The sequence below is a fragment of the Melanotaenia boesemani genome, assembly GCF_017639745.1.
Source record: "Melanotaenia boesemani isolate fMelBoe1 chromosome 2 unlocalized genomic scaffold, fMelBoe1.pri SUPER_2_unloc_1, whole genome shotgun sequence".
Lineage (NCBI taxonomy): Eukaryota > Metazoa > Chordata > Actinopteri > Atheriniformes > Melanotaeniidae > Melanotaenia > Melanotaenia boesemani.
In genome coordinates, this window is record NW_024580582.1 from 1,041 (window position 1) to 13,048 (window position 12,008).

General features: G+C 41.3%; 1 protein-coding gene across 1 annotated transcript; it reads left to right on the top strand.

Annotated features, from left to right (window-relative positions):
• Window positions 1-2,859: 2,859 nt before the first annotated feature.
• Window positions 2,860-11,544, top strand: LOC121636041 (NACHT, LRR and PYD domains-containing protein 9A-like). Its single transcript, XM_041979386.1, has 4 exons — window positions 2,860-2,893; window positions 3,296-3,347; window positions 3,447-3,605; window positions 11,265-11,544. The coding sequence occupies exons 1-4, from the start codon at window positions 2,860-2,862 to the stop codon at window positions 11,425-11,427; spliced, it is 408 nt and encodes a 135-aa protein (XP_041835320.1). The 3' UTR covers window positions 11,428-11,544.
• The last annotated feature ends 464 nt before the right edge of the window (window positions 11,545-12,008 follow it).

Here is a 12,008-nt window from a genome sequence, read left to right on the forward strand (position 1 = left end):
TTGAGCTGGATGTGGATCTCTGATCAGGCTGGAAGAACTTCTGAGTCTGTCATCAACGTCCATCTGGTCTCTTTGACAGCTCCTCTTCATCAGACATGAGCTCATCTTCATCAGACATGAGCTCCTCTGAAAACATTCAGTTCTGAACTTCAGCAGGTCTCTGATGGTTTTTTAGGCTGAACTCTGAGATTTAAACAACATTTCTGCTTTTCTATCAGGAACGTTAAGAGACTTAAAACTGGACCTGAACCTGGACCCAGCTGTGTGTCCATGAAGAGCGACTGGTCGATGGGACATTATACTGATTTCCATCAAAGTCGTGGATCTAACAGACAGTAAGTATTTGTCAGTAATAAAATGTAAAAGTCGAAGCTGAACTCTCAGAATCAGGTTTTACTTTGGTGTTGTGAATCTTTTTTCTTCTACAGTTTCTGAGAATCAGGACATTCAGATGGGTTCAAATGTTAAGACGAGTTGGATCAGATGGTTCAACCAGCAAACAGCTGCAGTTTGATCCTAAACCCAGTCAGACCAGTCTGATCCAGTTCTTTCCAAACTCAGACAGCTGGATTTCTCTAAGAACTCAGAAAGCTTCATGTTTCCAGTGTGAACAAGCTCCTCCTTACTGTTCATGCTGTGTGTTACATATGATATCCAGTCCTGACACTGTTAGGAAATAACATGCTGCTCCATGTAGAGCTTCTTTTTCTGGCTGACTTTGTCTCTTTAACAACTTTAGCTGAACGTGTTGCTGCTTCCAATAAAACCTTTGTTTCCATTTCCTAAACACAGTAAAGCTGCTCTGTGAACATGGAGAAAATAATAGTTTAAACTTGATGTTTACTTGAACATTCAGAGGCAGATTTAAGTTTTTTATTTTATTTTAGAAAACTTTCAAACCTTCCAGGAAACAGAATTCCTGCATGTTCCACATGGAAAGAATATTCCCTAAAACTGCCTTTGATTCCTCCACAGAGTGGACCAGCAGAGCTCAGAGCTTCCCAGTGGTCAGTCTGCCCAGCAGCATCAAACACAGCTGGACTCCATATTTATGGTCTGTACATGTACAACAACTACTTTTCCATCTCTTCTGTCCACATCATCTCCATGCTGACCTTTGTAGACCAGTGGATTGTCAGTATGTCCAACATGGATCTGATGTTTGACTCCATGATTTAATATCGTTTCTCTTCCAGCTGCTGGAGGACAACATGATCACTTTCATGAAGAAGGAGCTGAAGAAGATCCAGAAGCTTCTGAGTCCAGATTACCCAGAATGCTCAGTGTTGGAGGGTGAGGATGAGGAGCAGAGGAAGAGCAGCAGAGAGGCGTTAGTGAAGATCACAGTGGACTTCCTGAGGAGGATGAAGCAGGAGGAGCTGGCTGAGCGTCTGCAGAGCAGTAAGAGGATTTCTCTAAAGATTGAAGCTGCTGGATAAATGACACATTTACTGATGTCTCAACACATGAACATCACATGTTCACATCCTCATTCCTCAGAGGCTTCAAATCTTTACTGACTCTTCTTATTTCTTCTTTTCTTTCAGAATATTTTGCTCCAGTTTGTCAACGTAAACTAAAATGTGGTCTGAAGAAGAAGTTCCAGTGTGTGTTTGAGGGGATTGTTAAAGCAGGAAACCCAACCCTTCTGAACCAGATCTACACAGAGCTCTACATCACAGAGGGAGGGACTGCAGAGGTCAATGATGAACATGAGGTCAGACAGATTGAAACAGCATCCAGAAAACCACACAGACCAGAAACAACCATCAGACAAGAAGACATCTTTAAACTCCCACCTGGAAGAGATGAACCAATCAGAACAGTGATGACAAAGGGAGTGGCTGGCATTGGGAAAACTGTCTTAACACAGAAGTTCACTCTGGACTGGGCTGAAGACAAAGCCCACCAGGACATCCAGTTGACATTTCCACTGACTTTCAGAGAGCTGAATGTGCTGAAAGAGAAAAAGTTCAGCTTGGTGGAACTTGTTCATCACTTCTTTACTGAAACCAAAGAAGCAGGAATCTGCAGCTTTGAAGAGTTCCAGGTTGTCTTCATCTTGGACGGTCTGGATGAGAGTCGACTTCCTCTGGACTTCCACGACAATGAGACCCTGACTGATGTTACAGAGTCCACCTCAGTGGATGTGCTGCTGACTAACCTCATCAGGGGGAAACTGCTTCCCTCTGCTCGCCTCTGGATAACCACACGACCTGCAGCAGCCAATCAGATCCTCCTGACTGTGTTGGCATGGTGACAGAGGTCAGAGGGTTCACTGACCCACAGAAGGAGGAGTACTTCAGGAAGAGGTTCAGAGATGAGGAGCAGGCCAGCAGGATCATCTCCCACATGAAGACATCACGAAGCCTCCACATCATGTGCCACATCCCAGTCTTCTGCTGGATCACTGCTACAGTTCTGGAGGATGTGCTGGAAACCAGAGAGGGAGGAAAGCTGCCCAAGACCCTGACTGAGATGTACATCCACTTCCTGGTGGTCCAGACCAAAGTCAAGAAGGTCAAGTATGATGGAGGAGCTGAGACAGATCCACACTGGAGTCCAGAGAGCAGGAAGATGATTGAGTCTCTGGGAAAACTTGCTTTTGATCAGCTGCAGAAAGGAAACCTGATCGTCTATGAATCAGACCTGACAGAGTGTGGCATCGATATCACAGCAGCCTCAGTTTACTCAGGAGTGTTCACACAGATCTTTAAAGAGGAGAGAGGACTGTACCAGGAGAAGGTGTTCAGCTTCGTCCATCTGAGTGTTCAGGAGTTTCTGGCTGCTCTTCATGTCCGTCTGACCTTCATCAAGTCTGGAGTCAACCTGATGGAAGAACAAAAGGAAATTTCTAAGATGTCTACAAACCTAAAAAAACCAAACCTGAAACGTCTCCATCAGAGAGCTGTGGACGAGGCCTTACAGAGTCCAAATGGACACCTGGACTTGTTCCTCCGCTTCTTCCTGGGTCTTTCACTGCAGACCAATCAGAGTCTCCTACGAGGCCTGATGACACAGACAGGAAGTAGCTCACAGACCAATCAGGAAACAGTCCAGTACATCAAGAAGAAGATCAGTGAGAAAGTGTCTGCAGAGAGAAGCATCAATCTGTTCCACTGTCTGAATGAACTGAATGATCGTTCTCTAGAGGAGCAAATCCATCAGTTCCTGAGATCAGGACGTCTCTCCACAGATAAACTGTCTCGTGCTCAGTGGTCAGCTCTGGTCTTCATCTTACTGTCATCAGAAGAAGATCTGGAGGTGTTTGACCTGCAGAAATACTCTCCTTCAGAGGAGGTTCTTCTGAGGCTGCTGCCAGTGGTCAAAGCCTCCAGCAAAGCTCTGTAAGTACATATATAGCAGGATGTGGAGAAATATACTGCTGCTGGTATAAGCGTACATCATGGGACAGATTATTACTTCTCTTATTATTTCCTCTTCAGACTGAGCAGCTGTTCCCTCTCAGATGAAGGATGTTCAGCTCTGTCCTCAGCTCTCAGCTCTCCGTCCTCCAGACTGAAGGACCTGGACCTGAGAATCCAGGACTCAGCACTGAAGGAGCTGTGTGATGGACTGGAAAACTGGAAACTGGAAACTCTCAGGTCAGGTTTCTCTGCTGCTCTCCCATGTTTTTCCTCTGTTTCAGCTTCAAACATCTCTGTGATGGAATAATCTGCAATGTTTTCTAAACTACTTTGAAATATTGTGAATGAAATATGTCCAGAGTAACGCATCTTTTAAAATGAAGGAACGTGTGTTTTATTTAGGACTTAAAGGTATAAATGAGCCTCTGGTTAAATAAAGATGCTCTACTTTGTCTCTCAGCTTTGGCTGAAACGTTGCTCGTCCTGCTTGTTTATCACGTTGTTTCCATCCAGTGGTTCAGTCACATAGTAAACAGAATCACCCCCAATGCTTTTTCCTGCCTAAACTCCTTTACCCTGATGGAAAACATCATGGAGTTTAGGAAAGGTGGTGGGATAAATTCAGAGGATCCAAGAAAAGACGACAGCGTTGCATTGAGAATCCGACCACAATGAGCCTCACCCGTGGTTTTATTCTGCAGCTCTGAAACTACAGATGTTCAATAAATATTCTACAGAAAGGGATTCAGATATTTCATCTAATGCAGTCTGATCACACTGACATGGAAACTATATGTCATGTGAACGTGTTCAGATATAAAATATGACTTTATAATCAAGCTTGGTGATTAAAGGGAAGGAAAAGTAAAACATGTTGTCACAGCTGCTCACACACACCCCACTGTCCTCATATATGTCCACACATTTACCAGTTAGTACAACTGGATAAACACCAGCATTGCTTCCAAGGCTGCAGCCAGAATGAAGTGTGTTATGAAATTATCTCCTTTCATAAAGGAAGCTACGCTGTTCCTCAAAGAGGTCATAAAGAAAGCATTGGAGCAGCTTTCATTAGCATCTGATGGTTTCAGACAGCTCTTACCATGGCTGCTGCTCACACACTTCCAGGTTCTTCACTCTGTAAGGAAGGTTCTGGAGCAGACTGGACACTTAGACCAGACCAGGGATGGTGTATCCATACTCTGGAGTCCATACTTTGGTTTCAGCCAGTCAGATATCAGATCTGATACAGTGTGAATATGGAGATACCGCTCTGCTGAGACAAAAAAGATATTTGTTTTCACTTCTGAGAGTTTTAGGCACTAAAATTGTGTGTGAAGTCCAGCAACAGTTATTTCTTCTGTGTCACATGATCATGGCAGCTGATCGTGGCTTCAGATGTCAGGATGTCATGATGATGCTGCTTCTGTAAGTGATGATGTTTAGATATTTTACTGGTTTAATGCAGGTTATTACACTTTATATTTTATTATATTTAACATATTACTAGTACTTATAGTTTATTAACTTCCCATTTAATTAGAATAATCATATTAATCTGTAGTTTAACTATTTTTATCATTATTTTAAAAAGATTTTATATTTTTAAATGTAAATCAGTATAATTTATTATCTCTTTAAAAGCCTCTCAAGTATTTACATTTGTGAGTTTTATTTATGTTTCGTGCTGCCGTTGTAATAAAGATAATAATACACACTGTGCAATCATGATTCTCCTTTAAGGGCCAAGAAGCATCAATATCGGTATCAGTATCGATGAAAAGTTCCATAAACTAATGGTATCGTCCTTAGACTAGACGGACTAGACTAGACTAGAGTGCCTCTAGAGAGAGAGTGGCGCCATCTCCGTTCACTGCAATGGTTCAGTTTTTTCACAACAATGGCGGCGTATGGAGCCCCTCAAAAGTTCCCGGAAGTTAGCAAAAGCTAAGCGACGGTCAATGTATTTCAATGGAGCAGATTGTCGGAGCTACACTTCTTCAAGGTAAGATGTTTTAATAGTCATATTTCCATATCAGTTGTGCATCTAAATCAACTTGACATGAGTAATTAAATATGTTGACGGATTGTCACCGTCTAGATTAATATATTTAGAGATTATAAACCGATAAAAGTTTATGCTAGCACACTGATAGCAACAGATGCCACAGGCTGATGAATGTAAATTCTGTTCGTCAATATAAATTGATCCAACGCCGTTGATAGCGAGGTTAATGTGTAGGGAGAGCGATTGTAGTTACATTTTTATTTAATTTTAATATATTTATAAGGCTGTGGAATTATGGACAAAGATATGAAGATGATTCTGTATGTGGGTCATAATGTGTGACCACCGCATTTCACACATTTAACACTATAGGCCAGGCCAATAATTACACCGTATATTTTACATAATAACTAGAAAGTGAGCTGTTTTGTCGAATAGTACAGCCAAAACAATTATACAATATTAGGGCTGTCATTTGATATTGCAGGGTGAAAAGTTCAGTCATATATATTCACTATATATTATACTATTATATATTAATTATGTTGTATTATCAGTTCTGGGGTTGCCTGACGTTAACTGGGATACTGTTCTTCTTCACCTTCCTGGTTTGGCCACTTTTAAGTGTTGTTTCCTCTTTTTTTCTATATTCTGCAACCTCAACCATATAAATCTCCCTGTGATGTGTTTAATTTAAAAATAAACTTCCCAATGATATGGTCTTTGAAAATGTGTAATGCATTGTTTTAATATGATTACCTCACATATTTTTTGTTTTCACAGTCCCTGATGGTGGTCAAATGTATCCTGCTGACTTTGGCCATCCATATTTTCCTTCTGTCCCTGTCTTTGGGGAAGCCATACATACGCACGCCTTTCTCTGAGCAATTGGAGCATCCCCATGCAGCACAGCACACCGTGGTGAAGACTGTATTCAAGGATAGCAGAGAAAAGAAATGGCTAGACCTGCTGATCTAGTCGAGTTTTATTGTAAAGGAATTCTTTTAGGTATTAAATGCATTTGGAAAACAAAGGGTGTTTGTCTGATTTATTATGTATATGTAGGGAGTAAGTCTTGGGATAGTTAACAAATAGTGATAGAAAGCCATGTATTTTCCATGAATTGAAATCAAAATTTTATTTATTTGCCATGGATTTTCTGTAAGAACACATTATATTGTGAGTCAGTCTGCCTCAGTCAAAATAAGTCTTAAGACTTAAAAGCAATTCACACAAGTAGATACTAATAAGTAAGAATAGATAACCCATTTATTTGAAATGAATTGGGGATCTAAATTTTATTTATTGGATATAGATTTCCTGTAAGAACAGTTATCATTATGCTGTGAGCCTAGATTTTTTGTGTAGTCAATTGGTAAACCATTGTCGTCACCTGTTGGTATGCCTCAGTCTGAAAGATAAAGTTAAAAAAACAGAAAATATTACGATTTACATGCTGTTGATGTCATACAGGTTTAGTAAAACTTTGATGATTCATATCAATAAACACAACTATAAAAATATTGCAAAGCAAAGCCTTCATTGATCATTATTTACCGATTATCGTAGTTTTCCTATTATTTTGTATTGGCCGCCAAGCACTTCCTGGAACTTTTGGAGGCTACATGGACCACGTGATCGGCAAGCGTTTTGAGCTTCCGGTGGCGCCACTCTCTCTCTAGAGGCACACTAGACTAGACCAGGTGTTGTAAAGACTCTTGTTCTTCTCTCAGTGGAGACTGTAGTTCTGTCAGCTCATGTGGGAAATGCTGCCACCTGCTGCTACAGCTACTAACTGCACCTCATGTTGGTGCAGTTTGCAGCTACACCAGGGGCCTCATTTATCAAGCTGTAGCAACAAAAACCAGCGTACGCCGCTCATAGTCAACATTTGGGATTTATAAAAACCAAACTTGGTGGGAAAATGTTCCTACCTCCACGACAACTCTGACCCAGGCGTACGCACAAAATCTGGGAAAACAGGAAACGGCGACACCAACGGTCAAGAATAAAATCAAGGAAATGATGTGAAATGTGAGACATTTGTACACAATCCACTATTACCTTTCACACCACGTGTTAGATATTAAAGCTGTTTGCAGAAATGAATAATTCCATATTAATTCTCCTAAGAGTTCACGCTTAGAAATAAAAACAGGATTTCCAAGAAAAAGGGAGATGGTATTAATAAGAACCTCAACCACTAAAATATGTTCTGTTGTTGTAAAACAAAACTTAGATGTTATAAAATCCATCCAGCTAAATAAGATGGACAGTCTGCTGCCTGCATGAACCAGTCAGTAAAAGAAAATGTGAGAAGTAGCTTCGGTCCTTCATTCTAAGACCCAGCAGAGCGGGACGCAGACTGGAGGCTGGAGGTCTAGAAGTGATGCAACGCTTAGGAAACACACAAGACGTGGATTTCCTTTATTTCCCACAACTCCTTGTCCACCTGGTTAATAGCGGTGATGGTGTCCCTCTGCACCTGCAGGACTTCCTCTGAGGACACGGCTGCTGCGGTGCTGGGTGGAGTCTCTGGCCTCACCCTCTCCAACCACAGCTGCAGCACCACCCACCCAGCTGGAGCACCAGGAACTAGAAAGAATTATGTAACACTAAATAAACTGCTACCAATCTCAGATGTATCTGTACATATTTATTTTATACGTTAAAGACTAAACTACCTGCATCATTACTGTCATTTAGCAGACGCTTCTCACCAAAGCGACTTACCGTGGGCTGTAGTGTTAGGGTGGAGTTAATATTCACTCCTGTGGGATTTGAACTTTGGTCTCCCGCATGGCAGACGGATGCCCTGCCAGCTGTGTCATCCAGCTGCACCATCCTCCTCTCTGGTGTGTCTTCCCTCTGACACAGCGTTGGCAGCATCTCCACCTGCTGCCCTCCTCCACCTTTCTGACCCTGGTGATGACCACGCTGCCCCCACCAGATAAAACCTGTTCTAGTTTTCCAACGTGGTCCATCAGGATCTCAGTCTGACATTCCAAAGAAATCCTCCTCTTCCATCTTTTCCCTCCTGAGCCATCATGGAAATGATGTGATGAAAATGTATTACAGGCGTTCACCTGACCTTTTATAGCCACCATGTGGGTGGAGCAAGGCGCTCCCTCACCTGCACCAACGTTAGAGTTGATTGTGATTTATAAACGGAAACAGACGTGGGACGTGCGTCTGCATGCTTTTATAAATCTGGAAGTTTTGTGCTGCATTTCCTTGTTTCCCTGCGGACGCCGCCTGTAGTCTGCTTTGCTACGCTCAGGTTTATAAATGAGGCCCCAGATCTTCTGCAGGTATATTTCTCTGCCACAAATAACATCCACAGACTGAGAAGAGATTTAAAGATGTGTGAAAAACATTTCACATGTAGAAATGGTTTATCAGACTTTCATGTAATTATCAGTCCACACAGGTCTTTGCTGTGAAACCAGCTCTACCTTTAACACTTTCATTTCACGGTGAAATGAAGATGTAGACGCTGTTATTAATTACATTAAACATGTTTGTGGATAGTGAGATATTTGTAGTTGATGGGAGATATAAATGTTAGAAAGTCAGATAAAACTTGTGGATAGAGAACTAACAATGAAAGTAGATTGTGTATCTCCACTTTTCAAAGCTCCCCATTAGAAGTTCAGCAGATATTCTGCCTGTACAGAGCAAATTCTGGATTTGTTATTTTGAGGAATGTATTTTAGTTGTTCATAAACAATAAATGTCACATAATTTTAATACAAATATTATTCATTTTGTTAAATTCCTTCTCTTCAGACTCAGTGAATGTTCCCTCTCTGATGAAGTTCAGCTCTGTCCTCAGTTCTCAGCTTCCAGTCCTCCAGGCTGATAAAACTGGACTTGAGTATAAAAAAATAGTCTCGAGGCACTTTTACAGGCACATCATTGTAGTCCAGTTCTTCCTTTCCTCATCCTCATGACCAAATACCACAAAGTCATCAGGAAACTTCTGAAGTGGTCTCTGTGCAGTAGTTGAAATCTGTGGTGTGGAGGGGGAAGGTGCAGGGGAGAGAATACAGTTCCCTGAGGGGCCCCAGTACAGCAGATACTGGTGTCCTCAGCTCCAAGTCCAGGTTACTAACCAATGAGGATCCAGAAGTGGTCTGAACATGAATCAGAACTGTTCCAGTCTCTCCAGGGTCAGCATGATAGTCCGTGTTGTGTGTCTGTAGTGCTTTAAGCCACGAGGATATGGCGAGTTTGTTTTACACGGTGATGTGGTCGACAGTACCTGAGATTGTAATAAATACACTCCAGTGTTGTGTTTGTAAGCAGGCTACGGCAGAGAGGACCAGGTCATGTGCAGATGGGGGGTAAGCAGAGGAAGGAACATAAACAGTCAACATTATAACATGAGAAAACTCTAAATATTAATAAAACTCAAACATCAAACATTTCTATGTCTGTACAACTAATGTGCTCTCTGATGGAGATTTGAGCCAGGTTGACATAGTTTATCTACTAGTATGCCGAGTCCTCTTCCTTTCCTCTTACCGCTAGCAGTGCTGCTTCTGACAGCATCTGAAAACCCTCCATGGAAACCGTGAATATTCAGGTGCAGCCACAGCTCTACGAAGCACATTAAGCTAACACAATACTCCTTCTGACTTTAGGCTAGCACCATTAGCTCTGACATCATTTTTTTTTATTTTCTTATATAATATAAACAAAGCAGAGCTAAACAACACAGACCTAAACATGAGCAGTGAGATTATAACAAGACAGAACCAAGATCCAGACTTATAGCCATAGACCAACACACAAAATATGGTTCAGAACTAGTCTGACAGACACACAGATTAGAATTTCTTTTTAAATGTCCAGGTGATTACTACTGAGATGGGATTTACACCAGAAGTTAAAATTACAGCTTCTAGAAAACTTTTTCTGATCAAAAAGAACGCTTGAAAATAAACTTGGAATAAACCAAATGAACCTAGTCATGCTAGAAGTTAAACCTCTACTTTTTAGTAAATACCAGTGAAGTATCCGATGCTTAGCCTTGCATGTGACTGTATTTGGTGGCAGATGTAGCAGCCATTTGCTAAGAGTCAGTGAATTCTGGGCTCCATGTATGGACGGGGTTATAGGTTCCTACTAGAGGTCCATATGCAGCATTTTGTGTTTCCATTTGCAAACCCGTATCAGACCATGGACATGAACCATCACTAGGATCCTAACATTGACTTACAGACCTTACATAATCTGCAGATCTGTTTGAGTTGGCATCTGGAGCTCTTTTTTTTCTTTTTCTTTTTTTTTGTCTCCAAAACCATTTTTATCACCTCCTTCAGGTATTTTACATCAACACAGCTTCACGAGCCAGAAAGGTCTCCTCACAATGACATCACTAAGTTTTTAAAAAGTGTATTTTCTCCCCTTAATGTCGCTCATCCATCTTGTTGACCTGTGATTTTGTGTTCTCCATGGTGAGAGGTGGATCACAGCAACCCAGCTCTCTTGTTCCTTGTCTTCATTCCACCTCTGCAGTCTCTGTGTTGACAGCAGGAATTTCTATTATTCTGGTCAATAAGGCAGCTGGCTGCAGGACAATCAGCTGACATCTGGAGTAAACAATCAGAGCAGCATGAAATAGTGCTGCAGTCCCTTGACTCAATGAGAGGAACAGTCCTGCAGCTAAATGAACGGCAAAAATCTCAACCAACCTGAAGGAGTGGGTGCAGCTTCAATGAAAAGTAAAATATAGAAAGTAACAATTAAGACAAAAAGCTGGTTAAAAGTTAAAGAAACAGGAAAAGCTAAGGAGTGACTGCAGCAGGCTATACACAGGTTGGTGCATGCACTAACTGTGTGTAAAACTTTCTCCATAATTTTATCTCCCTCTTTCTCTCCAGGCTGAGTGTGTGTGGTTTCCTGCAGGACTCAGAACTGAAGAAGCTGTGTGATGGACTGAAGAGTCCAAACTACAAACTGGAAACTCTCAGGTCAGGATTCATCAAATTCATATATAATGTTAAAGGGATGGAATATTTATTTCTCCAAAAGGAGGGCAGGTAGAAAAAGTGTGAGAACCTCTGAGCTATAGCTGCTGTTAGAATGAGTTTGTAGTTGTAGTTTCTATTTTCACCAGCAGAGGGCGCTTTTAGTTCTTCTGCACTGATGCCAATGAGAACAGACTTCAGTCTAGAGAGAGCATGCTAATGCTAATAACTGGATGAAGAGTGGTTAAAGCTTCATTTCATGTGGAATTATTGATTTCAGAAGGTATCCACACCCACCAGTTATTGAGAGACGGTCATTTAATTAATCATTTTAAACATGATTGGAGCGTGATTTAATTCATAATTGTTAACTAAAAAGAGAATGAATAGTGTACAGTTGATGCAGATAGCTGAATAAAAAGAGATAAAGACGTTAATAATGAGTAAAAACTGCTGCTCTGTGCAGGCTGTTTTTTGGTGTATGAGCTGGTTGTGATGGCGGGCCTCTCCCGGACCAGAGGCACCAGAAGCAGGACACCAGCTTACTTTTTATTTATTTCTACTTTATTACACGTGAAGCATTTACAAAGACAATAAATACAGTTGTCTATATAATAAAATAAAGGTTCTGAATACATCAACATACAACTTAACTAT